This window comes from Mirounga leonina, unplaced genomic scaffold (assembly GCF_011800145.1).
Source record: "Mirounga leonina isolate KUSES-001 unplaced genomic scaffold, KU_Mleo_1.0 Mir_173, whole genome shotgun sequence".
In the NCBI taxonomy this organism is placed as follows: Eukaryota; Metazoa; Chordata; class Mammalia; order Carnivora; family Phocidae; genus Mirounga; species Mirounga leonina.
Genome location: NW_023270447.1, coordinates 39,303,401 through 39,327,824, shown reverse-complemented (window position 1 = coordinate 39,327,824; position 24,424 = coordinate 39,303,401). Strand labels below are relative to the sequence as shown.

Below are 24,424 nucleotides of genomic sequence, written 5' to 3'. Positions count from 1 at the left end.
GCTCTGAAGATAAACGAAAGGCAATATCCATCCTAGGTTGTGCAAAGATGGCTACAGCTGATGGTGGGATCAGGTTCTATAAATACAGCTGTAAGCCAAAAGTTTATAAACCTAGGGACAGGGAGGGAATTAGGGAGAAATCCTCCACAACTGTCTACGTAGCACTTAACAAGGCTTATAGTGACTACACACACACACACACACACACACACATAGCATGTTATAACTGACCATCTTGCCAATGAGAAGCTAATCACCCCCCATATCCAAGAAAGCTGGAGGGTCACATGACCTGTATCTCCACACTAAGCTACCGCCAGCACCTGTAGGTGTGAGTTCTTTGTTCATAACATTAAGGCAGTGTAACATTTCATCTGCCATGTTGACTTACATAGTCTACCCTTCTCATTGTACTCTCTTTCCTCACCTTGTTTTAAACTCACCCCTACCCAATCCCATCTACCTTCCCCCCCAGTACAACTGTCTTCCATCTCGAGTTATAGGAACTTCTGGCAATTTGGTCTGAACCAGTGAAAGTACATGTCAGTTGCTGTCTGCTTTTCATGACCAAAGTATCTAAATACTTTAGTCCTTTCCTAGAAAGGGTTGAATGACCCTTTTGCTCCTACTCTCTGTAGTGTGTAAGTACTGATTCTCAGAAGCCTGGGCCATCTCTGTAGCAACCTGGTCCATAACCACTCACTGGCTGCCTTTTTTCCCTTTCTGGATGATGTTCTCTCTTCATTCCATGGGAATCCCAGCCCTAGAAGAAGGGACTAAGGAGGAGGCAGGGTACCTTTGGCAAACACTTGGTGAATATGAGTCATTGTGAGTGTAATGGCCTTTTCATTTGTTATCTGTTTCCATGGTCACAGCTGGGTCTCAGGATGGGAAACAGCCCTCCACACATTGGGTATCATTACATCATTCCTCTTTAATAACCTCCACTGCTTTCCTGTTGCTTGCAGGATAAATAAGTAGTATGGGAGGTACTCTGCAGACTAGTTTTGAACCCACTCTCTGTTTCCTTCACTTCCTCCCAAGACTTCATTCCAGTGCTTACAATGTTTTCTTTTCTCAAGATGCAGCTCAAACATCACCTCCCTTGGAAGCCTTCTGAGACTTCACTGCTGTGGAGCTGGTCTCCTCTGGGATCTCACAGTCCTGCATGTTCACCTTCTCACATGTACTCTATTAGTTTATGCATCTGCCATTCCCACCCACCTTGCTCTGGACTGTGAGCTTGGCACAGGCTGGTCTGAGTCTTACTCATCTGAGTGTCAGAGCCTGTGTTCAACCTCTGGCTCTCAGTAGGTGTTCAGAAAATGTTAACTGAATGAAGGAAAAGGGAAGAGAATGGGTCTTCTATTAATTTATTGGGCAAAACACGGGTACGATGATACAGTGAGGCACTGATCCAGTAAAGAGAACAATGATGTTTTAATGACACTTCTTTCAAATCTGTGAAGTACATGTGAAGTAAATGCTTTTATTCTTTCCATAGGACAGATTTCCAAACAATGATCACAGTGCTTAGGTTAATAAGATGCTGGACAGATGAGTAGCCAAAGAATGCTATGAAATAACAAAATCCCCTCCAACTATATATCAAATGCAGATTACTGAAACATCAAGTGAATGATGTTTAGAGTGACATGACTAAAAACAAGACATTACAGTAATCAAGTCCACAAAACTAGAAAAAACTATATAACAAAAAGGCCTTTCATAAGCTATTACATGAGCATATATGATAGACGAACCGATTTTATATCTGAAGCAGCTTATAGCACCAACATGTTGGCAGGACCTGTAGAGGGGTAGGCCAATGGACCGAGGCATCGGGGGGGGGGGGGTTGGGGGGAGTCTCCACCATCCTCTACTTTAAGCCGCCTGTTTTATAGAGGGTGAAATGGGGGCCCAGCGAGATGAAGTGCCTTGTCCGAAGTCACACGACACAGGGACACAGGATTGGCTGGAAAAGGATCCAAGGCTACGATCCAGGCCACCCAACTTTAGGTAAGTGCTCTATTTTAATCTACACGTAATTCTATGTGATTCATGTATTTTGTTCCTATTAACAGATCTACCATAAAAGAAATCAATACAATTCAACACACTCCAGTATTTTATTTTATTGAGAAGGACTGACAGGTACTGTAGTTCATTTCTTGGGCCTCTATAGATCTTTAATCGATAGTTGGAATAATCAGATGACACTTATCTTGGTTGTAAATTGGCTGAGAAGAAGGCATCTGAAGCCAAGTTTAGCACATCTTCTACCTAAACTAACCTATGCCTCAAAATTATTAAATCATTGGTATAATTTTTTCGATAGTTTAAAGTATAAAAACAGTACAGAGAGAAAGCAACTCGGGTACTTCCTTTAAAAGATCATTATGGCACTTTGATTTTAATAAGGTAAGGAAATGTAAAAACCTGATTCTTTTTAGAAGAAAAAGTAACTACAACCTAGACCTTGTGAACAACCTGGTATAATGTGTCTCTGTAAAATACTTTGGAGTCACGAACTTTTGTCTAGTATATTTTGCCATGGTCCCGAGGCCTCAATTGGACAGATTGATGCACTAATGAATATATAAGAATGAAAAAAGAGATCACTGTTAACAGAAGCAGCATTAAAGACAAAAATATAATGCACATATTTAAATAGCTTCATAGATATGAAGTCAAGAAGTTGCATGTATATTATGTGATTGTGTCTTTATAGTGGTAGTTGGAAAAAAAAAAACAAGAACACATACTGGGCATTTGTCCATTATAAACCAGCTACTGCAGAACAGTTAAATTGTGGTTCATAAGTAGAATAAAGCCTGATAAATAAAAGTGACTTCTGCATATCCTATACATAGATTTTCTTACATAGACATCTAGTTGTAAGTCAATCAACATTTAGCTACAATTTTTCCGCACTGGGTCCAGCATCCAAGGATGGGATTTCACTTCTTGAACATGCCCTACACCTAGTTAGGAAGTTACATGACATTCATACTCCTAGCCTTTATGATATCTGACCAGCAAAAATGACATCTCCTGGAACCTCAAGTCCATTCCTTATCACTACAAGCATATCAACAAATAGCAAAACATATTTGTTTTCTGTTAGGTCAAAAGGACATAATTTAGTGCTAAAGAATAAACTATGCTTGCTACTGAAAAGGTGCACATACACCAAAAAGGAATAATAAAATTTCATAAAAATATTTAACAAGCTGTATTATAAATACTTAAAATGTTAAAATCAAAATGAAAATAAGATTAGTGTGCTGAAATGATCAGTAGAAAAATATACTCATTAAAAGAAAAGGCTCATTCAGTGAAGCATTAAATGTAATGTTGTCTTTTTAGTGTCTATTTCAAATTTCACCTTTCTCTCTCCTGAACAGGTGCCTCTAATTTACTTGGAAACTGGGCCTATTGCAAAACCAAGCAGTAGATGACAAGAGGTTAAGGCCAGTGGCATGATTTTCACATGATGTTGGAAAAGTGAGGGCAGTTCACAATGCTGAACAGATAGGTGGCTGGGGAAATCCTGACTATATTTGAGCAGTTTAAAAATAGTCTTGCATTTGTTCACCCACAATCAGCTTCATACTCAAAACCCAGACGTTAGATTTTAAAAGGGTCTTGTGTTAACAGAGCAAGATTGAACAGAACTAGGGAAAACGGTTGTAAATAATTCCATCTTGGGGTTGGATCCTTTTTGAAAATAAGCTTTGAATCCTTCACTAGTAGATATTTTAATGAACTAAAGATGAATTCGAACATCAAAGGCTTGTGTATGGTTTGAGCCCTTAAGTGAGCATTTTTGTTAAAAAAAAAGGGACCCCTCCTCCCTCTTTGATAAAACTAACATACTCTCTGGCCATAGGAGATGCCTCAGGATGCCCCCTGGCAATTCCAAGGATGTGAGGGCTCCGTTCACACCCAGAGGGACTATCAAGGAACCCGATGAACAGCTGCTGGAACCCTGAAGCCCAAGTAGTGTACCCCCGAATCCAAGACTGCCCTGGGGGGTTTGTGGACAAGGTAGGGAACAACACGGTGGCCCACCAGGTATTTGAAAAGCGGCTTAGTATCTGATACCTTTGACTTTTCTTTCCTACCACGTTCTACCCACTTGGGGTTGGGGAGGTGAATACCTCTGGAAAGAGCTGTTCTAGCAGGAGAGGAAAGATAAAGGGCAGAGACGAGGAAATCACCAGGTTTGGCTAAGACAAGCACCTGGCTTTCACACATTCCTGCTTCTCTTTGGGCCGGGCTCATGTGCACCCTGTCTCCCTCCAAGCATGAGGGTGGACAGTTCAGAGGTATCTACCCCTAATCCAGAGAACATGAGCCCCAGGGGCCTCCTCCCCTTTTCTAGACTCGGGATCTCTGAAGCCCAAAAGGCTCCCTTGTGAATACCTCCTAGAGGGCTTTTAGTTCAGTTTGTAACTTTAATTGGTTCAGCTGATTATAGCTTAAGAGGTCAGCACGATTTCGTCATTACTCAATTACTGTGGCTACAATCTTTAGGATGTTCTTTACTTTTTGTACAGTAACTATATGAAAAAATCTTACTTTACCTGCATACGGCTCAAGACAAAGGTACAGCTTCTGGAGCTGAGGAACTGAGGGCATGGAGAGAGAAACTTTCCTAAGGAAATAAGCACTGATAGGTGTATATACAAAGACATATATATACACAGGTACATTGTACAGTTGCCACAACCCTATTAGGAACATCCTAGGCTGTAAAGGTTTTGGGACTTAAGTTATTCTTGGCATTTTAATCTAGACAGGTACTTAGGTAATTTAGGTCTGGATATAACTGGGTTATTCGTAGATTTAGAAGTATATAATTGTCTTTTTTAAAATGGCCCAAACCAACTTTTCTTAAGCAGTAACCCAATATGTCACCATTGTTATCAAATGGAAAAGAAGACTGTTATTCTGGATTAAATCAGTAAAAGGTGTTTTAGAGAAAGGGCAACTTGGAAAATAAAGACGTCAGAGTCAATTATTCCAAGTTAGAGTATTTTAGTTATTAGCAGTGGTTACCAAATAAGCTGAAGGTAAATTTCTTCCAAGGAGCTGCTCATAATTTGCTTTGTTGAGAAGAGGTGAGGAGCCATTTCACTGTTCCTCTATAAGATGATGCAAGTTTTTTTATCCTTGAAAGGGTTTTCTGAGGTCGGTATCCCTATCAGCAAAGGGTCGCTTCTGGCGTGCTCCTCACAGTAGGACATGAGGTCCGCTGACGCCTTTGAAACCTGACAGGTAGAAAAAACCAGACAATATAATTTATTTACCAACATTACAAGCAGAGTTGCCTGCTGGGCAGAAGACCATCGGCGTGATACTTTGAGAGCCTGCTTCTCCTAAATTGTGAGTTAGGAAAGGGAAAAGATCTGTAAACGGATCAATCTGGCAGCTCTGGCCTTCTTTTACCAAGTGATCAGACTTAAAGATCAGACAAAATGACCTCATGTGTGTCCTAATGTGAGCACAGATGACCTACCCCCAGCGAGCAAGTACGCCTGCCAAAACATTTAACGGTAATCGAAACCTCAGCAAACCGGGGTATTCAAAGTGCGGGCCATTCTACAACACGAGGGGCCTGGATTCTTCAAAAGTGGACTGTGTGGCAGATGATCCTGAATGTGACCATTGTACTGTGGCTTGTATACAGAAGAATGCGCTTGTATTCAGGAGACAGATGGTGAGGTATGTAAGGGAGCAGGGTCACGATGTCGGCACCTAACTTTCAAGTGGCTTAAAGGATAGGTGTTGTGTGGGTGTGTGTGTAGACAAAGAGAAAGCAAATGTGCCAAAATGTTAATAATCAGTGAGTCTTGGCAAACAGTATAGGGGTGTTTGTTGTTATAAGTCTTCTATAGGCTTGAAATTTCTCTAAGTGCGGGGAGGGGGAAGTGTATAGGAATCAAGGGAAAGGTGTATCTTAGTTTGGATTTGATACAAAACTGGAATGCAGCACAATTTAGGAACTGCATGACGGGCCTGGAGTCAATACTCTTGAGAGACAGTGAAGTTCTAGAAGAGCTTTAAGGGTTACTGTTCAAGACTGGGCGTGGAAAAATAAAAAGAGGGACAAAACCGGAATGGGAAGATTCAGTGCCTTCCTCCGACGGGAGTTAAAAACGGAAAATGCCCTGCCCTGTTCAGGAGCCGGGATCGAGATCCTGCAGAATCATCAGATCTGTGGCTTCAGGCAAGGAGCACAGGATAGCTGAGTCCTGTCAGATACAGCCCAGGCAGCCTGCTCTTTGGAGGACAGGTGACTGTCCCCAGGCCCAGAGGAATGTAGCAGGTGACTGCTTCAGTTCCTAGGAAACAGCATTACTCACAACATTCCAGGGCACACACTGCCTCCGCCTCTTGGGATGGGGGAGGGGAGTGCGGAAGACTTCGAAGTCAGGTGACCTTATAAATGCCTTCCCATTTCTTCCAGATCTCAACGAAGCCTGGCGTTACTCACGCTGGCTGCAGAATATGTGTCGTTAAAATAGTCCACACACATTTAAAAAGCAGCATACTCTTAAAAAAAGGACACCACGAGTGTTGACTTGCTGTGCAAGGCTAGCTCACCTGCACTGAGAACTCTAGAACACTCAGTAAATTCCAGAGGGATGACAAGGGTGTTCATAAAGTCCGTCTGGACCCCTGGGCCCAATGCAGAACATGGAGATCGTGGGACTTGATGGTGCTCGGTCAGGGAAGGATCCTGTCTTAGGTTTTTCTGTCCAAACAGAGAGGCTAACTCAAACACCTGGGCTGCCCAGTGCTGAAAATGAAGCCCACGCCAGGTAGCAATGAGAGTTAAGATTCTGAGACTCTTTGCTTGCTCTCGGAAAATCCGGACCCCCCCAGCCACATTAAATGGCACTGCCCTCTCTAAAAGGTGGCCTCACTTTCGGAGAGCACCCAGGCTTCTGACCTTTATTCTCTCGATGGAGGCTTCCATCCTCAACTGCTGCACCGTCCTCCTGGCCTGGGCGATGTTGTTGGTGCTTGCCGTTTTGCTGGACATCTTCAACTGTTGTTTCTACCTGAAACCTGAAAAGAACGCCAATTGCTGAAGCAGTCCTAAAGCTTTCACTCCTTAGGGGCAAAGGGTGCACCTTCCCAGTCCTCACAGGCTCTGGGAAGTAGTTACTAGGATGCCCTCCCACTGGAGCTCCTTTGTCTGCAGTACTAGTCGTTTAATCCGTGCACCCCGACATACAGCACAATGGAACCTTTTCTAGTATTTTCTAAGAGGGAACAAACACAAACATTTGTGGTAGTTAGGAGGCTTCCAGCAACGTGAGCGAATGCAAGCACAGGCCACATTATGCATACGGTTTAGTATTAGTGCTATGTACTTTAATGGAAAATTCGATTTTATTTCATTTTGGCTCTCTTACCCAACTATTACACTGATTCAAAAGTCCTGGCAACCGAAGAAAACAGCAAAGGAGAGTGCCTCTGGAGAACTTTGCACAAAAGGTGCATTTTTAGGTGCTATCGAGGTTTGCAATCGTTCGAGGAATGTTAGGCAGATAAGGAAGTCTTTATTCAAGAAAAAGTGGGACCCTTTCAGCTGGAAGACTCTCAATGATGGACTCACTGCAAATGTCCAAGGGGACACACGGAGCAGCCTAAAGCCTGAAGTATTTAACAGAACTCTCTCCTTCCCTCCTTTGCCTCGGGCTGGCCTCATCCTGGGGCCAGGCCACTTGCTAATCCTCTACCCCCACCCCAGGGTTGTGGGTTGACTCTCCTCTCTGGCCTAAGCCCTTGGATCGGAGGCTGCCCTTTTCCTCTGTCAGCCCAGCCACGTGGTAAAAAGGTGAAGGAGACCTCCCGGACCTTGAGCTTCAACCCTTGTGGTTGTCCAAGGACGTATTCCCAAAGGCAGGCTCGGGGGAAAGTCCTGCCTGGTGCCTCTGCCATATATGGCTAAGTTCTGTCCCGGCGCGGTGGCGACTGGGGGCAAAGGCAGAGCTGGCAGGCCTGGCACCAGTGTGGCAGTTTTATGACTCAGAGGAGGAGGTAGACAGCAGGTATGCCTCCCTCGTCCGCGGCTAGGGCTCAGCAAAGTCTCGGGGCACCGTGGCGCCTGCAGCAAAGCCAGGCTGACTCAACCTCCTGAAGGAGCCGCACAGAGCCCATCTGCCCTAAAGGCTTAGACCTGATAAGGTTGCAAAACAGGACAGTGAGCCCCAGGCTCCACGGCGTCCACCGTGTGGGCACGAAGCTGCTCTACCTGAGTTTCACCCGACGTGGAATGCTTCCCTGGGGCTCAGTGCCAAGACCCGGGTAGAGCCTTGGTCAGAGGCAGCTTTGGGTCAAATGCACAAATAAAACTGTGCTTTTAGCTGTGCGCACAATTCTGACATCCAGCCGCATCAGCATGCTTCACATTCCTGGGTCTGGACCCTGCCTTGGCCGCTTACTAGCTGGGGGAAGCTGGGCTGGTTAGTTGACCTCTACGGGACCACGTTTTCTTCTACATAATTGAAGGGGAGGAGTGTGTTTGAGGAGTTAATTCGCTGATGCCATGTAGTGTTTAGCCAAGGACCAAGGCACTCCAAAAATAGCAGCTGCTCTTCTTTTATCCTTGGAGGTCACACCCAGCACCAGGAGTCAGAAGTCCCCTGTGTACCTGTCTGCACCCCCCACCCCCACCCCGGGGTCAGTGAGTCCCAGGGAACCTGATGACCGGGCCCAGGGCGGGGGGTTGCTCTGGCATCAGCCTCCTTTCAGTGCACCCCTAGGCAACGCTGCTGCACCCAGTCCCTGCAGGATGGAGGAGCTGGTGACAGCCACCGGAGGATCCCCTAGAAGAAGGAAGCCCCGGCAATGCAGGAAAGTGGGAGGAGGAATGGTAGGGCAGGGCAGGGCAGGGTGGCCCTGCCTTGGCGACCTCATTTCGACACACTCCCTGCCCAGCTGCCTCTTCCTCAGATTCCTGTCAGCCTGCCCCACCCAGAGGAGAGGCCTACAGTCAGCTTCCAGGGGTTGTGCTCCTACCCGGCAGCCTGGCCCAGCACTCTGCTGTGCTCCCAGGCCAGGGCTTCCGAACAGAGCCTCTGGAATGGGACCTGCGAACGCAGCGAAGTGCCCTGATTCACAGCACTCTCGCCTTCCCCTGCAGCATGCTGAGCTGGGCGCCCCTGCCAGTTGGCCAGGGTTCTGAGGATTGGCCCCAGCCTCCAGAATGTGAACATGATACCCTTCTGAAGGGCCTGTGGTTTCCAGACTGCCTCCGAAGGACTTTCTGAATGTCCCTTTGCATGAGAATAACGCCAAGCATTTTCTTCTCCTCAGCTTCCAGGGCACAAAGGTTGCAAGGCCTGAGCGAGTTTTCCTGGAACTGCTCCATTGTTCACATGCCTCAGGACTAGCCCTACGAGCAAAGAGCTCCCTGAGGGTAGGCTCGATGTATAAAATCCTGGGGTAGGTCCCTCTAACGTCGGTGAGAAACGGCCACTAGAATTTGGAGGACTTTCTTCCTGACTGTATTATAGTCACGTTAAAAACCGCGAGCACTGGACTCTGATCCCCCATTCTGATATCTGTTCTGACCTGCTCCCTCACTAACCACCTTCTCCCCTGCTTCCTTCCCGGGGGGACCCTTCTCTGCTTCAAGGGGAGTGGAACCCTATCTGCTGCTCCCCTCCCAGCTTCTCTCAGGCTCCCAACTCAAAGACAAATTCTTCTCAAAGTCCACTTCCCTCCCCTGGCCTATGTATAAACCCACCCAGAAAACTCGTTAAAGTTTAGGACATGGGTGATTTTCACAGTTTCACAGATTATTAAACACAAACAATTTCCTGCTGAATATTGTATAGGAATAGCTTTGGCCGGTCAATTAAATGGGGTATGTGTGGTCATTCCTAGAAAAAGTTGTGTACTGGGCCACTGGAAAACAACCTAGTCTCTTATTACAACATTCTTCTTACGGGAGAAGAATGCTACTGTTTTCAACGGAAGGAGCCTCCAGGAAGGACTCGGTGGGCTGAGCAGCCTCCTGTGTGTGGGAGGAGGGCCACGCTCTTTGGCTGTTGATCGGTGGTGTTTACAGGAGCCCGAGGTCCAGCTGAGGATTTCCTCCCAACCAGCAGCGGCTCTGCATCTCCTCAACAGCAGGCCGGGCCAGACCAGCTGAGATGAGAGGGCCTCTCCCACCCTGTCTGCCTTCAGAGTGTTTTCCCTGCTCTTCCCTCAGTGGAAGGATGTCTGGCTGGCTCCTTGTGCCACCAGGTGGATAAAAAGCTTGCTTCATTCGTTAAGAATCGCTTCCAAGGCAAACAACACCTGATACTTCTGTGGAACCTCAGACTATACACGCTGCTTTCAGACGCAGGAGTCCATGAAGTCTCCCTCGAAGACTGAAAGCCGGATTACTGTTTCATCCTCCTTTTAGAGACAAAGCACCTGAAGTTGGAAAAACTTGCTCCAAGTTCACCCAGCTCCTGAGCCTTGAACCGGCTCGCAAGCCTTTCACCCCAGCAGCCACAATCCCCACCGCCCCAAGGAAAGGATGCAATTCCAGTTAATTTGACCCGCGAGCATGCAGGGCAAGGGTGACCCTGACCCCGACGACCCGGAGTCCTGGCTTGCTGACTGCTCTGTGGCTGTGCGCCATCCCTTCTGGGGCAGAAAGCATCTGTTTGTCTAGTGCCCTGAAAACAGATCTCCCTTCTCCTTTCTGCAAGCTAAGCAAGAATGTTCTCACTGTCACGAGTAGGCAAGGACTGAGGTCAGCATCTGGAGATCCTGAGCCATCAGCGCTCTATCCAACCATCCCCCCCGCCCCGCCCCGCCCCCAGAAGCGGGGAGGCCTGCGCAGACCCCCAGTTTGATAAAAACCCGGCTATCGTTTCTGCGGCCTTGTTCGCATTTTTACATGTGGCTAGCAGATTTGAATAAACACATGTACTATTTAGTTATTCAAATAATGGGCATTAGTTTTAATGCTGTTGTTCATCTGAATTCTTAGGTTTCTAGAAATTCCTCAGAACACGCTTTCCCATTAGGGAATTATAAGAGCGCCTTAATCTTTGTCGAGAGGGGCCTGGAGCAGGGAGAGGGTGGGGATGGAAAGTGTGTCCGGGAGCTCACTCGGGGAAGCAGCCTCTGAATCACAAGTCCGCTGGGCCTGGCCAACAACTAGAATCACTGGAGTGAAGCCAGTGTTCTGAGTAAACACACCCCTTCTGTCTATAATAAAACAGCAGGTTTAAAAAAAAGAGACCAGGTTTCCACTTCCCCTCTGATCTTGCCTTCTCCTCTCAATGTCTTACTGTCTTAGCCCCGCTCCTTGTCTGTCCCCCTCATCCATTAAAGGGGTGCAGGCAGCCATACCTATCTCACAGGGCTGTTGGGAGGACAAATGAGCGTCTATCTGTACTGTACCCTGTACACACAATTAATAAATGCTGGGTCCCTAGGTTCACTGACAAGACAAAAAAATCATGCATTCCATGAGAAGCGAGAAAAATGCACCCGGTGAAAGAGCAAAAGAAGAATTTCAAGGTAATATGATGGAGTAGCAACATCTTCCTAATATGGTCTGAGAGGGAGTGTAGTCAGACCTTTAAGAACACTTATTTTAATAAATCTCATGAACACTTATTTTAAATCAGAGCCTACGGGCTGAATGCAAACTGCAGGTGTGTTTGGCCGGACCCCACACAGGGTTAACTCTGTGTGTGTGTGTGTGTGTGTGTGTGAACTTTAAATTGACTGTCAACCTTTGAAAAACAGATATTTTGCTTTAAGACAAAGAAAGATTTCCAGAAATACCAGAAAATCTTACAAAACCAGGCTGGGTCTGAGTAGTGGTTGCTGCTTTCACATTGGCTGGCACACTTGCCCATCCCTCTATTTGAACTTGGACACGGCCTTCGTACCATGCCTTGGACATTGAGTTCCAGCGGCATACTCCAAGATTAGGCCAGGGACTTGAGCTCACCCCTGCCCTTGCCACCGCCTCACTCTGGGGCTCTGGGGAAGGACTCCTAACCTTTGTACGTCTCAATTTTCTCATGGGAAAAATCGGGATAATAATACATTTCTATTTCAAAGGGTTGTTGAAGAGCATCAGATAAAACAAGCATGTGAGTGTAATCAACAAGAAGAATACTCTTGCTGAGCGGTAAGTGCCTACACCCTCTGCTCATACCCCGGCGACTTGCTCTGGGCAGCCGTAGTCCCTGATCGCCACTCCGGGCAGCTCCCTACCCTCCTCCTGCTGTACCCTGACCTGCGGCGACGGACAGAAAATACGACCTCTCCTAGTGTTACCAGCTGAAGCGTGCCCCCCCCCCAAATGGACACGTTGACATCCTAACCCCCAATAACTCAGAATGAACCGTATTTGGAGATAGGGGTTCAGTAAAGATGAGCCCAGTAGGGTGGGCCCCGATCCAATACGACTGGTATCCTCACAGGAAGAGGGACTTTAGACCCAGAGGAGTAGAGAGGGAAGAACACGCGAAGGCACAGGGAGAAGTCAGCCCAGCTGCAAGCCACAGATGGAGGCCTCGGAAGAAACCCACCCTGCTGGCACCTTGGTGCAGACTTCTAGCCTCCAGAAAATAAATTCCTGCGTTTAAGCCACTCTGTCTGTGATGCTTGTGAGGGCAGCCTGAGCCAACCGAGACACTAAGGTTCTCTTGCATCTGGAGGATGCGGGCCCCACCGAAGGGGTGCATTCATCAGAGATCTGGAAAGTGGAAGCGAGAAGGCCAGTTCTTGCGGCTTGGCTGCTTTTCTGCGGGCCAGCAGGGTGGTGGGCAGGTTGCACTTGGTGGGAGCACCGAAGCGTGCAGTCAGGAGCCATGTGGTGCAAAGAAACCACACGGCTGCAGCAGCCTCCCAAGAGTCTCCACTTCCTGCTGGGTCCCGGGGGCCAGTTCTGCGCTGAGGTCTGGCAGTTGGTCCTGGTCTGGATGTCAAGAACCAGTTCCTCCAGCCCTTCTACTGATTATGCAAGCACCTCATCCCTGGGGTGAGAGCCCATTCTGCCGGCATTGCCCAGAGTGCCTTCTGTTTGTTGTAACTGAACCCTGACTGATACACAATTGTTAATCTGTTGTTTTGTAATCTGTAAATAACTTACAAAGATTAGCTAGGATTTCTATTATTATGCTATTATTGCGGAACCCACCAAACCCTGAGACTTGAAAACAGGGAGAAATAAGACATGAAATTCTTTTTCTCCTTCTCTCCAACCAAAGCTTGCAGGTTGTAAGATCAAGGGTGGTGGACCTGGAGCCAGCCACACATCTTGCCCTGGTCCTGCCCCGTGTGGAGAGCAAAGGGCAGAAAGACAAGTTACTGGCCTGGGGAGAGAAAAAATGAGAGGCAGAGACGAGGCAGGACTGCACGGAGCCGTGGAAAACGTAGTTTGAGCTGGAGGCATAGTGACTGGAGCTCTTCTGTGGAAAACGTAGTTTGAGCTGGAGACATAGTGACTGGAGCTCTTCTAAGAGTTTATATGGGCTCAGAACCAGCAAAATGAGTAAGAATAAGAACAGCACTCTCTCAAGACCTCAAAAGAGTTCATCCTCTAAAAGCAGCATGCTTTTCTACTTGCAGACCCTTGCGAAGTCCTTATCTGGTATCTTGGAGGAGTTCATTTTTTTTTTTTTTTAAAGATTTTTTTATTTATTTGACAGAGAAAGACACAGCAAGAGAGGGAACACAAACGGGGAGTGGGAGAGGGAGAAGCAGACTCCCCACCGAGCAGGGAGCCCGATGCGGGACTCGATCCAGGGACTCCAGGATCATGACCTGAGCCGAAGGCAGTCGCTTAACCAACTGAGCCACCCAGGCGCCCCGGAGGAGTTCATTTCACCTGCCATCCAGGCACATGTGCCTGAAGAAGAATGATGATGGTGGATGAGGATACTATTGCTATAATGATAATTTTTGACGACCATCACCATTTACTGAGTATGTGCCCGGTAAATGAATGCCAGGAATCATTTCATTTAATCCTTTTAGAGATGAGTTCTTTTAGCATTTCTGTTTTACAGATGAAACACAAAGAGGTCAAAAGTGTCTTGCCAAAGACTATACTGATTTACATAACAGAGCTGCGACTCGGGCCACCTGACTCCCAAGGTCATCCTCTTAATCACCATCTATAATACTTGCCTCCTAACATCAAGAACACAAGGAAGGAATGGGGAGGAAGCAGGGGAACTGTCAGGAGCACTGACCGAAAGAAGTCATGACCTCCATTTAAAGGAGCCTGTTGCTCATTTAGATAAGCGGTCTCCGTAGCAATGGCAGTAGGTATCCAGTTAAGTGGCCTTGGGAGAAGACCTAAGTGAAGGAGAATCGGTGAAGGAGAATTTAAAAGAAGGACTGCCCCAGATTCTAGGTGAGGCTATTGCCAAAAGACACAGAATGATCCCATCATCCCTAGGGAAGCTGGTAGGAAGCCACGAGAATGAGCCAATCTAGGTAATAAATCCAGGAGACAGCTGCAGAGCCTGAGTAGCGGGTTCCTAACTCCTTTTAATGACCTTAACTTATAGGATTAAGTATCCTTCAGTTTGAAAAAGCGATCATTTAACACACTTCTTGGCTACAAAAGTTTAAGTTTGTTTTCTGAACAGCCACTTCCTTCTGGAAAGTTTCTCCTCTTAGTGATGCTAGACTGTCCTGTTCTTGCCTGTCCAATGATGTTGCTTTCTATAGCTCTTGTTCCTTCTTTGGACTCGGTTTTCTCAGGGGCTCAGTCCTGAAGGACTGATGCAGCAGAGTGAAGAGGGCTTTGACGGTCAGATAAATTTGAATCCTAGCTCATCACTTACTACAACTCATTTGCTTCACTTCTCCGAACTTCAGTTTCCTCATCTGTAAATAGGAAGGGATGATAATAGTCCCTACTTCACAGGGTTGTTAGCAGGAGGAAATGAAAGAATATATGTAAATTACCCAGCGCCTGCCTGACCCACATTGGTCTTAGCAGGGTAGATGACGTCCTACCTTTGTGACATTAGCTATGACCAATGCGCTTCTCGTGCAGCCCTTTACCACAATTCCACTGTCTTAAATGAAAGCCTATTCAAATGTACATGCAAATGGCACAGAGTTGCTTTGAACACAACACATGGAAAAGCCGGTGAAACACCACTGCTTGCCCCCAACCTTCCTGATGTCCCTTTCTTCAGGGAGTGACACCACCATTGTCCCAGTTACTGAGGCATCCTTTTGCCTCATCCCTGCTCCTGATTCCTTAGACCAAGTGCTATCCAATAGAAATCTGAACCATATATATGATTAAAAATTCTTCTAGTAGCGGGGTGCCTGGGTGGCTCAGTCGGTTAAGTGTCTGCCTTCGGCTCAGGTCATGATCCCAGGGTCCTGCGATCGAGTCCTGCATCGGGCTCCCTGCTTGGCGGGGAGCCTGCTTCTCCCTCTCCCTCGGCCTGCCTCTCTGCCTACTTGTGCTCTCTCTCTGTCAAATAAATAAATAAAATCTTAAAAAAAACAATCCTTCTAGTAGCGACATGAAAAAAAAAGAGAAAAAAGTGAAATATTTTATTTAGATATAACCAAAATTGAAATGTAATCAATGTAAAAAAATTGAGATGTTTTACTTTTTTTTTTTTTTTGGTACTAAATATTTAAAAGCTCAGTGTGCATTTTACACGGATAGCTCATCCTGATTTGGCCTAGCCACATTTCAAGTGTTCATGAGTCACAGTGGCTGCCTCATGGGGCAGTGCGACCTTAGACCCTGGCACTTTTCCAAATTCTCTTGCTCCCTACACATTGACAAACCCTCCATTTTTATTTCCCCCCATTCTCTCTGCTTCCATTGTATCTCCGTCGTGGCTCCCAGCAACCTCAAGTTAGGGTCACTGTATCAGCCTCACCACAGGACTCCTGCCTCTAACCTTCCTTTCTCCAGTCTCATCTATCCTGACCACTAGATGCTGAGACACAGTGCCACTGTCCACTTATTTCCCCCTGTCGCAAAAAAGGATTCCCCAGGACCCCAGGAAAAGTCCAGAGGGCTCAGCACTGCAATCCAGATCCTCTCTAACATTTTTGCCACCATCATAAAAATCCTCATCATAAAGGCACTTGCTACTACAGAGAGCTTGCGTATGCCAGACCCCAGGCTATGCTCCAATCCCTGTCAATACATTATCCTACTGAATTCTCACCGTGACCCCGCGAGATGGGTCCTCTTCTCATCACTGTTTTACAAAGGAAGGAACCGAACCACAGAGAAGCAAAGTCTGTGCCTCGTGTCAAACAGCCAGCAAGCTGCTTGGGTGGGATGTGAGCCCAGGTGGTCTGACTGCAGAGGCCAGGCCCGGAAGATTTCCCGTGACGCTGCTGTAGCTCCAGGGGACTGTGAGCCCACTCTGTTCTGTTGTGGGCTGTGTTTACAAGTCCTCTTGCGAGTGTCGGTCTGTGCAAGTTCTCCGCCCGTTTCTCTTGGCCTGTTTAAATTCTCTCTTCTTTTAGTCCCTAGTTCACATTTTTATCTCTTCCAGAAAGGTCTCTCTACTTTCGCTTGCAGTGATTTATTCCCTTTATGAATTCCGGCTCCATGCGTCAAGCTCAGGGGGGTTCACGGGCCCCGCAGGGGCGGCCCAGGCACGAGGGGGGCAGGCAGCAGCTGCGGGCGTACTTAGTTACCTCTCTCTGACGTGCTGATGTATAGCTATCATCAAGCCCTCAAAAGGGCAACACATTTATTTCGGCGCTATTGATATGTCAGTTCATGCTGACTGTTATGTAACTGATTTTGTATGTACGAATATTGTCTTCCCACTACACTGTGAGGAGTTTAGCTCCATAATAACAGTATCCCAGTAACATCTATTCCTTGCTTACTGTGTGCCAGGCACTGTATCAAATACTCTACACTGTTACTCATTTACTATTATGTGTGACTGCAGGAGGTCAGATTTATCATACCTATCAAGACTGAAGCTCAGGACGGTTAAATAATTTGCTCAAGATCAGATAGCTAGTACGTGGCGGAGAGACAGGATTGGAACCCAGATCTCTCCTACTCTAGAGCCACACCCTTAACTAGGCAGGTGAGTTATCCCATGCCATGTTCTCTCTCCTACTGACTAATTCAGAGAATGGGGTTTCAATAAACACTTGGCTAAGATTAAGACACGAGATGTAGCAACCAACACATCAACCAGTGAACCTATCACTCCGGGGTGTTTGTGTTGGGTGTTTGTTTTCTTAGAAATAGGATACACCCTGCTGCTCCTTCCCACAAGTATCCCACAAAATACTGACTGTTCCAAGCCAAAGGTTACCCACCTGTTTGGTTCCCTTCACCGCTCTGAGGAGCCTGGGTGGAGTCCCTGGGACTTCAGTGCACTTGACTGGGTCAGTTGCCGGCACGGTGAACATTCAACTCCAGCCTGGGCTGGCCACCTGTGCAGCGCCCAGACTCTGAGGGCAATGCTGCTTTGCACCCCCATGCTGGGCCCCAAACAGGTTTGCAGTCAGTGAAGGTGGGCCATGGGGAGCAGCTCTGTGATGGTCACCTGGAGAGGTGCAGGACCCGGCCCCTTCTGCTTATGCCAGGCCAGGACCCTGCAGAGGTATGTGTTCACCATCAACAAGGAGTACGACCTTTAGAAACAAGTTTTACTCTCTCCCTCACATAGCAAGCCTGGTTGAGAAATGATTTGCTCCTATCTGCGTGGCTGGCTTAAGGATAGCTGGAGATCTCATCTGTTTATCCATGAGTGAAAGAATAAATACATGGATGAATTCTACAGTTATTTAATATCCAACACAAGAGCCGACAGGTACAGAGTGATTTTTCTGTGCCAGGCACTGTCATGGGCTTTATTTAAAGTTATTTTACTTATTCTGAAAAAGAAATGACTCCTGTTTCATTAGTTTTTAAAATTTAAAAGAACATGTAGATCTAGGAAAAATTTTAAACAGATTTACCCAAAGGGTAAATAACAAAAATCTTCTGTCCTTCTACACTAGACTTCCCGAGGTGATCTCTGTTATCAGTTTCTCAGGTTTCCTTCGAAGACATCCCCTGCATATATAAGCATGATTATTTACATATCTTAAAAAGTTTACATGTCTTAAAAAAATACAAATGGGAGCAAGTTTGATGCATGGCTCTGTCCTCTGTTTTTTATTTTAACACTCATGGCGAAGGTGGTATTATTAACCCACTTTCCTAATGAGGAAACCAAAGCTCTCTGGGATGCCTAGTGCCTAAGGGAACCCTGGTGTCCCTAACCATGACTGCACACTGCAGCCGCCTACAGGCCCTGTATGGGGAGCTTGCTGGGGCTGGAAAGAGGAAGCGGAAATGATCGGAGAAGAAGAAGACAAAACTCCTGCCTTAAAAGGGCTCATGGTTTTGGGCGGCAAACGATGCTATATGAAGGGAGAATGATTTCCAAACAACAGAAGAACATATCCAAGACACAGTTCTATGATGCCCCGAGGTGCTAAGCATTTGCAAAGAGAAGCAGTCTCCAGAGCAGGGAATGGCCCCCGCGGGAAGTCCCGCTGACTGGTGAGTCTCCACACCAGCGGACAGCAACCTCATCCCTGGGAGTCCTTTACATCAGCCTTCCCGGACCCGCTACCACCTGCCCTAGCTGAGCAGGGAGGGAGGTGGTCTGCAACGGGGTCCCTTGCCCGGGATGTTCTCCACAACATAGCTGTCCTACCCTCATTCCTGGTTTGCTGACAAAGCAGAAGAACAGAGATATTTTGGGTTCTGGTCATAAAGACCTAGCATCTGATCCACTTTAAGTGGAGGGCATGCTTTCTTTCTTTCTTTTTTTTTTTTTTAAAGATTTTATTTATTTGACAGAGAGAGACACAGCAAGAGAGGGAACACAAGCAGGGGGAGTGGGAGAGGGAGAAGCAGGCTTCCCGCTGAGCAGGGAGCCCGATGCAGGGCTCAATCCCAGGACCCTGGGATCGTGACCTGAACCAAAGGCAGACACTTAACGACTGAGCCACCCAGGCGCCCCGGGCATGCTTTCTGATACTGCTAAGCAGACAGGCGGTCACCCACTTGCCTGCAGTCCACTCCCACAAACAACCCAAACACCTACTGGGAGGGTTGGAAGTGAGGCAACAGGCAAATGCCACTGCATCTCTTTCTGCTCAGGAGGCAACCAGGCGGTCATTTTTCTTGTTTTGAAGGTGTCAGCTGCTTGGAGGCACAGGAGTAGTGGAGTCGAGAGAGAAGGCGAAGAGAAGACAGGGAAGAGTGAGCAGCTCGCCGACACCCACGGTCACGGCCGGGGCTGCGCTGTGTAAGAAACATGGCATGTGGGCTACCAGACTGGGGATTAAAAGGCTTAGGACGCCAACAGGATGCACGAAGTCTTGAAAAATGAGGAATAAAAGGCCAATAAACCATGACAGATGAGGGCCTAAGGAGCCTAGGGAGAGGATGGTCAGCGGGGACTTGGGCGAGCAGAGGTGCGTGAAGGATACATTTCTTAAATGAATCGATCCTTGAAGGGTAGGAACTGGGTAGGTGGTGGAGAAGGAGTGGGGAGAATTTCAGAATGGATATCGAGGGCGTACAGAGTGGGTTAAAGCTGACTCTGTTGTGTGAATATGGGAGCCCCCAGAGGTTTCTGAGCAGAAGCGACAGGCATGGGGAGTATCATGGGAAAAAGAACTGAACGACCTTATGTCGGATGGAATAGAACTGAGAGAGAGAGAAAGACAAAATGGACTATTTCCATGGAAGGTCTAGGGGCAGGCAATAGGATAAAGAGCCCAGGCTTTGGGTGTCACTTAGTGTTGCATGATGTTGAATCAATGACTTAGCCTCACTGAACTCCTAGGTTCTTCGTAAAGTGGGGTACCAAGAGTGCCTGCCTCGCAGGACTGTAACGATTAAATGGAATCCTACAGAAAAGAGCCTCGCACACAGAAACCATCCAGTGTTATATACCACCACCATCCTCATCATCCTCCTCCTCATCATCATTACCAGGACTTCATCAAACAGAGGAAGGTGACTAGAATGTCAAGAAAGAGCTGGATACAAGAGTAGGAAATAGAACGATCAAGACTTCATTCTTGGGGCCGAATGGGGACTGACAGCCCAGAGGCGGTGGTTTAACACTAGATTTGCAGGGAGTGCCTGAGGAAAAAAGCAGCACGCATCCGAGGTCTTCCTCACATGGGCAGGGACAAGAAGGGCAGATTCCCAAAGGAGCAGAGAGGGGGAGTTGGGGAAGCTGCCCGGACAGGACACCAGACAGCTAGGAAGAGAGAGGGATGTTGGGGAGGGAGGGCAGACGTTAATGCTATAGAGACAGGTTTAGCTAAAAATACATTATACCCAGAAAACATACTAGAAGAATATACTCTAAAATGTAGCCACTGCTAGGTGGAGAGAAGTGGGGGCCTTTAGTGTTGTTTTTATGCACTCCTGCAGCGCGTACGTTTTTATTTTTTCGGTCTCACCAGCTAACACTTCTATTGCATGTCGTATGCTTGCCATTGTTCTGAGAGCTTTACAGATACTAACTCACTTAATCCTCAAAACAATGCTCTGAGGTGGTTACTATTGCTTTTCCCAATTCAGGATGCAATGAGGATCCAGAGTCTGTGCTCTCAACCACATGTGATGTTTTTATGATGAAAAAAAAAAAAGAATGAATCCCAGCATGTGTTATTCAGAAAACCAGGAGGAGGGGCAAGTTATCAGTCACTTTATGGGGGCACAGGGAGGAGAGAGGGACCATAGCCCATGGGACTGGGGATGACGAAGGGGTTCCAGGGCCCCCCCGGGTGGGGTTGCCACGGCACGAAAGGAATGGAGGTCCAGTGATAAGGGGCACCAGAGACAACTATTAATTCAGGAACTTAGGCGGTAAGTGTGGGGGGCTATTTCAAGAAGTAGCAGTGTGCTGAAGACAAGGACCTCAATGCGAACTTTGAGGGGTGGGAGGATTGTTTCAAAGACGGCTGTCATCTGGGTGTTTTCAAAAGCAGAGGAGGAGCACTGAGCAACCAAGGAGAGTGTGAAGACACCAGCGAGGTTTACGGAGGGCCGGAGAGCACGGAATCAGGTCGGAGCTCCGGCATGAGAAAGGGAGGCTGGGAAGACATAGGAGGAAAAGCAGGGGAGCAGGCACCCAGCAGCTCAGGCCAGGTGAGGGACAAAGGGCCGCCAACCAGAGGTGCACACAAACAACGCGGGCCAATCTCTCAGGCATCGTGCTGAGCAGAGGAAGTCAGACACAGGAGCATGCACGTGCTGTGCTCTGTCTGATTCCACGTGCAGGAAGTTCAAGGCCAAACACGTCTCTGGTGATAGAAACTAGATGAGTGGAGAGGGGGAGAGGAGATGGATGAAGCAGGACGGGCCATGAGTCAGGGGCTGACTATTGAAGTCGGGTGACAGGTACACAGGATGCCTTCTTTCTTGGCAGATGTCAGAAAATTTCAAGAATTAGAAGTTAAAAGTAAAACCCTCTGATCCTAAATACTTCATGGTCTAGAACACGATAATAATTAACACTGTAAGATGAGCTCTGTCATTAAAGAATGGAAGATAGGTTAATTATTGTCTACCATTTCCTCCTCCAGATCATGACATAGCAAGTATGTCCAATGTCCACAGCGCAGAGGAAGTACCTGCCTTTTGAGGAGGCACAGATAGGATGAAAGCAGCCATTATCCGGGCCCTTGGCCCATTTTATACAGCGCTCAGATCCTGGGTCCCAGATGCCAAAGTTCAACCTGCCAGGAAGCAGTGCTCCCTGCATTCACCCTCAAAACACAAAAGCCTGTGGTCCACATACCCATAACCATTATGCTAAAAGACATCATAGGATACTTAATTTTCCTTTCTTCTTTCATCTCACCTTCTCCCATTAACTACAGCAGGAAACATGTCCTACCTCCTTTCAAACATGTCCGGACTTGATAACTGCTTGGAGGAAAAGCAAAATCTATGAAATTCCTAGGGTGACCGGCAAGATGAACATTCTGTGCTGGCCCTCACAGTTCAAAGTACTTGTTGTTTTGTATGCAGGTTCCTGAAAACACCAAAAATAGAAATACCACACAATCCAGCAATTCCACTACTGGGTATTTACCCAAAGAAAACACAAACACTAACACACCCCTGTTTTCTGCAGCATTATTTACAATAGCTGAGATACGGAAACAACCTAGATGCCCACAGAGAAGATGGATGGATAAAGATGTTGTATACACATACAGTGGAATATTACTCAGCCACAAAAAGAGAATGAAATCTTACCACGTGCAACAAGATGAATGGACCTAGAGGGTAGTCTGGTAAGTGAAAGAAGTCACTGGCCTTGGCAGAAAGTGATAGCTTTGTCATTTTTCCTCTTCCTAATTCAGGAAACAAAAGGGACAATATATTCCTGGGGCTGGGCACACAGCAGGAACTCAAGAAATACTTTACCAATGAAATGATGACACAAGGATCCCTGGCAATATCTTAGGTGAGTGGTAAGGGCCCGAACCCAATGTATATGAACGTCGGAATTTCTGACAAACGGGAATCATGTCACATTACGAAAGGACTCCTTCAGATAATACTTTCCCAGATGCATTATCTACTGGACCAAGAGGCTAAGTCAGAGAAACTCATTGTTTAGCTCGGATTCTAATTAAATTATCCATTAGGAATCCTACGAAACATCTCGAAGTTATAACACTTTACACAACCGCTTCTGTGTCTTGAGCACAGTTCTACTTGGTTTCCAAAATACAGTACTCGTGTGTATACTGTCCTCCTTCCCATACTTAGGAAAGGGAGGGTGGTACAAACTTTGGTTTTAAAAGCTTCAAAAGCAGCTCCTTCTCTGGCCTCTGGCCTTGGTACTCTTTTCCCCTTAAGGATGGTTACAGCAAAGTAAAATTCTGCCGCTGCTTGCCCTGGAAAGAAAGAAGTACCCCCAGAGGCCTCCACTGCTTGCATCCGCCTGTGCAGGTCGGGTGCTTAAAGGGGGGAAAGGGGCCGCTTCCCAAGGGTAATTCATCTCATGAGTGCCCTTGGGCATAACGTACACTTTCAAGCAAATCCTAATAGTTCATATGGCAATATTAATACCTTTTATTTATTCACATATTTAACTGTGAAGGTACTTAAATTTCTCTAACGCTTAATGAATTTAGGGATTGAACTCCTGAGAGAGATCACAGGATATCAGCATGTAGCTGTCTGTGGCCAAATACGAGTTCCAGAAGGTTAAGTTGATACTATCAAAGGTCTGTCCCTGGGATATTTTCCGAAGTGTGTGAGATTCTCCGGAACACTTTCAGGCACAGTGTGAGTCAAAATAAATGGCACGTGTTTATATTACGTGTAGAAATTACGAGACTGATTTCAGTGGACTGAGTACACAAATGCATCCAAGTCCTACCAACAGCCATTACCTGTCAGTGGCAACACTTATAAATGGACAGACTCCGTGATCACATGACCACCGGAGGCCCGTGCCTTCCCTTACAAATGAAAACCACCCCGAGCTGAATTCTGGAGAAACACCCTTACATGTCACATGCAGATGTCACCACACGTTTGTCGATCATCTCTGCCTTTCCCCAGTGGAGAATCCGATATTCTATTTCTAATGTGGTAAGCCTGATATAATAATAATGCTATTAAAAGGTGGTAATTTATAAAGTGCTTCCTCCTATACCATCTACATGAGACAGGGTTCAATTACTAAATTGTATTTTAATTTCTCTTTATTGAGAACCTCTGGAATTGAGCCTGCAACTTTATGCAATCAGTAAGTAAGCTATTTTTGCAGATAATTGGAAAAACACTGGAATCCTTCTGCCTCATGAGACTCCTGTTTCTTAGTAGCCTGTCAGGTGCTTCCCCTCTTCATATGCAGTGTATTTTCACTTGTAACAATTGCACATGCTTCTTAAATGGAGGAAAGTATTGTTTTTTCCTCTCTTAAATATAACCCAGTTAATGACATTTTCTTAGAAGCAGATTATACCTGTACTTAAGAGGTAATGTGGAGCAGAGACCACAAAGTGACTAGAAGCCGGATTCCTAATAGGGCTGCCTTTCAGACTCCTCTGGGCAGCTCTTTCAATACACCCACATCCCAACCTCACTCCCAAGCCTCCGGAATTAAGAGTATCAGCGGTAGGTCCTGGCCAAAGTGCATTCTGAGAAAGCTCTGGGTGATGTGGATCTGCACTCTGGAGAAAGGGCCACAGGACTTGAATGTTAGCAGGGCTATTCAGGTACAACACCTGGGTCTCCCTGACTGCTCTATCTGAATTAAGCTAGTGGCCTTGGACAAGTCACTTCCTCTTTCTGGGCCTTGGCTTCCACATCCTTAAAAAAGGGGAACAAGAGAAGTGCTCTGCGCTTCTTCTTTGCGTATTCATTTAT

The 24,424-nt window shown here is 46.7% G+C and overlaps 1 protein-coding gene across 6 annotated transcripts in view; it reads right to left on the bottom strand.

Moving 5' to 3' along the window:
• Positions 1-1,421: 1,421 nt before the first annotated feature.
• GNG12 (G protein subunit gamma 12) overlaps positions 1,422-24,424 on the bottom strand; it is a 128,341-nt gene continuing 105,338 nt past the window's right edge. For all 6 annotated transcript variants that reach the window (XR_004681646.1, XM_035018303.1, XM_035018304.1 and 3 more), the window contains 2 exons: positions 6,962-7,080; positions 1,422-5,276 (listed from right to left, as the gene is read on the bottom strand). Coding sequence is in view for 5 of the 6 variants with exons in the window: in XM_035018303.1 (XP_034874194.1) it covers positions 5,151-5,276; positions 6,962-7,054 (219 nt within the window). In the remaining variant the exon portion in view is untranslated. The remainder of the gene's footprint in view (positions 5,277-6,961; positions 7,081-24,424) is intronic.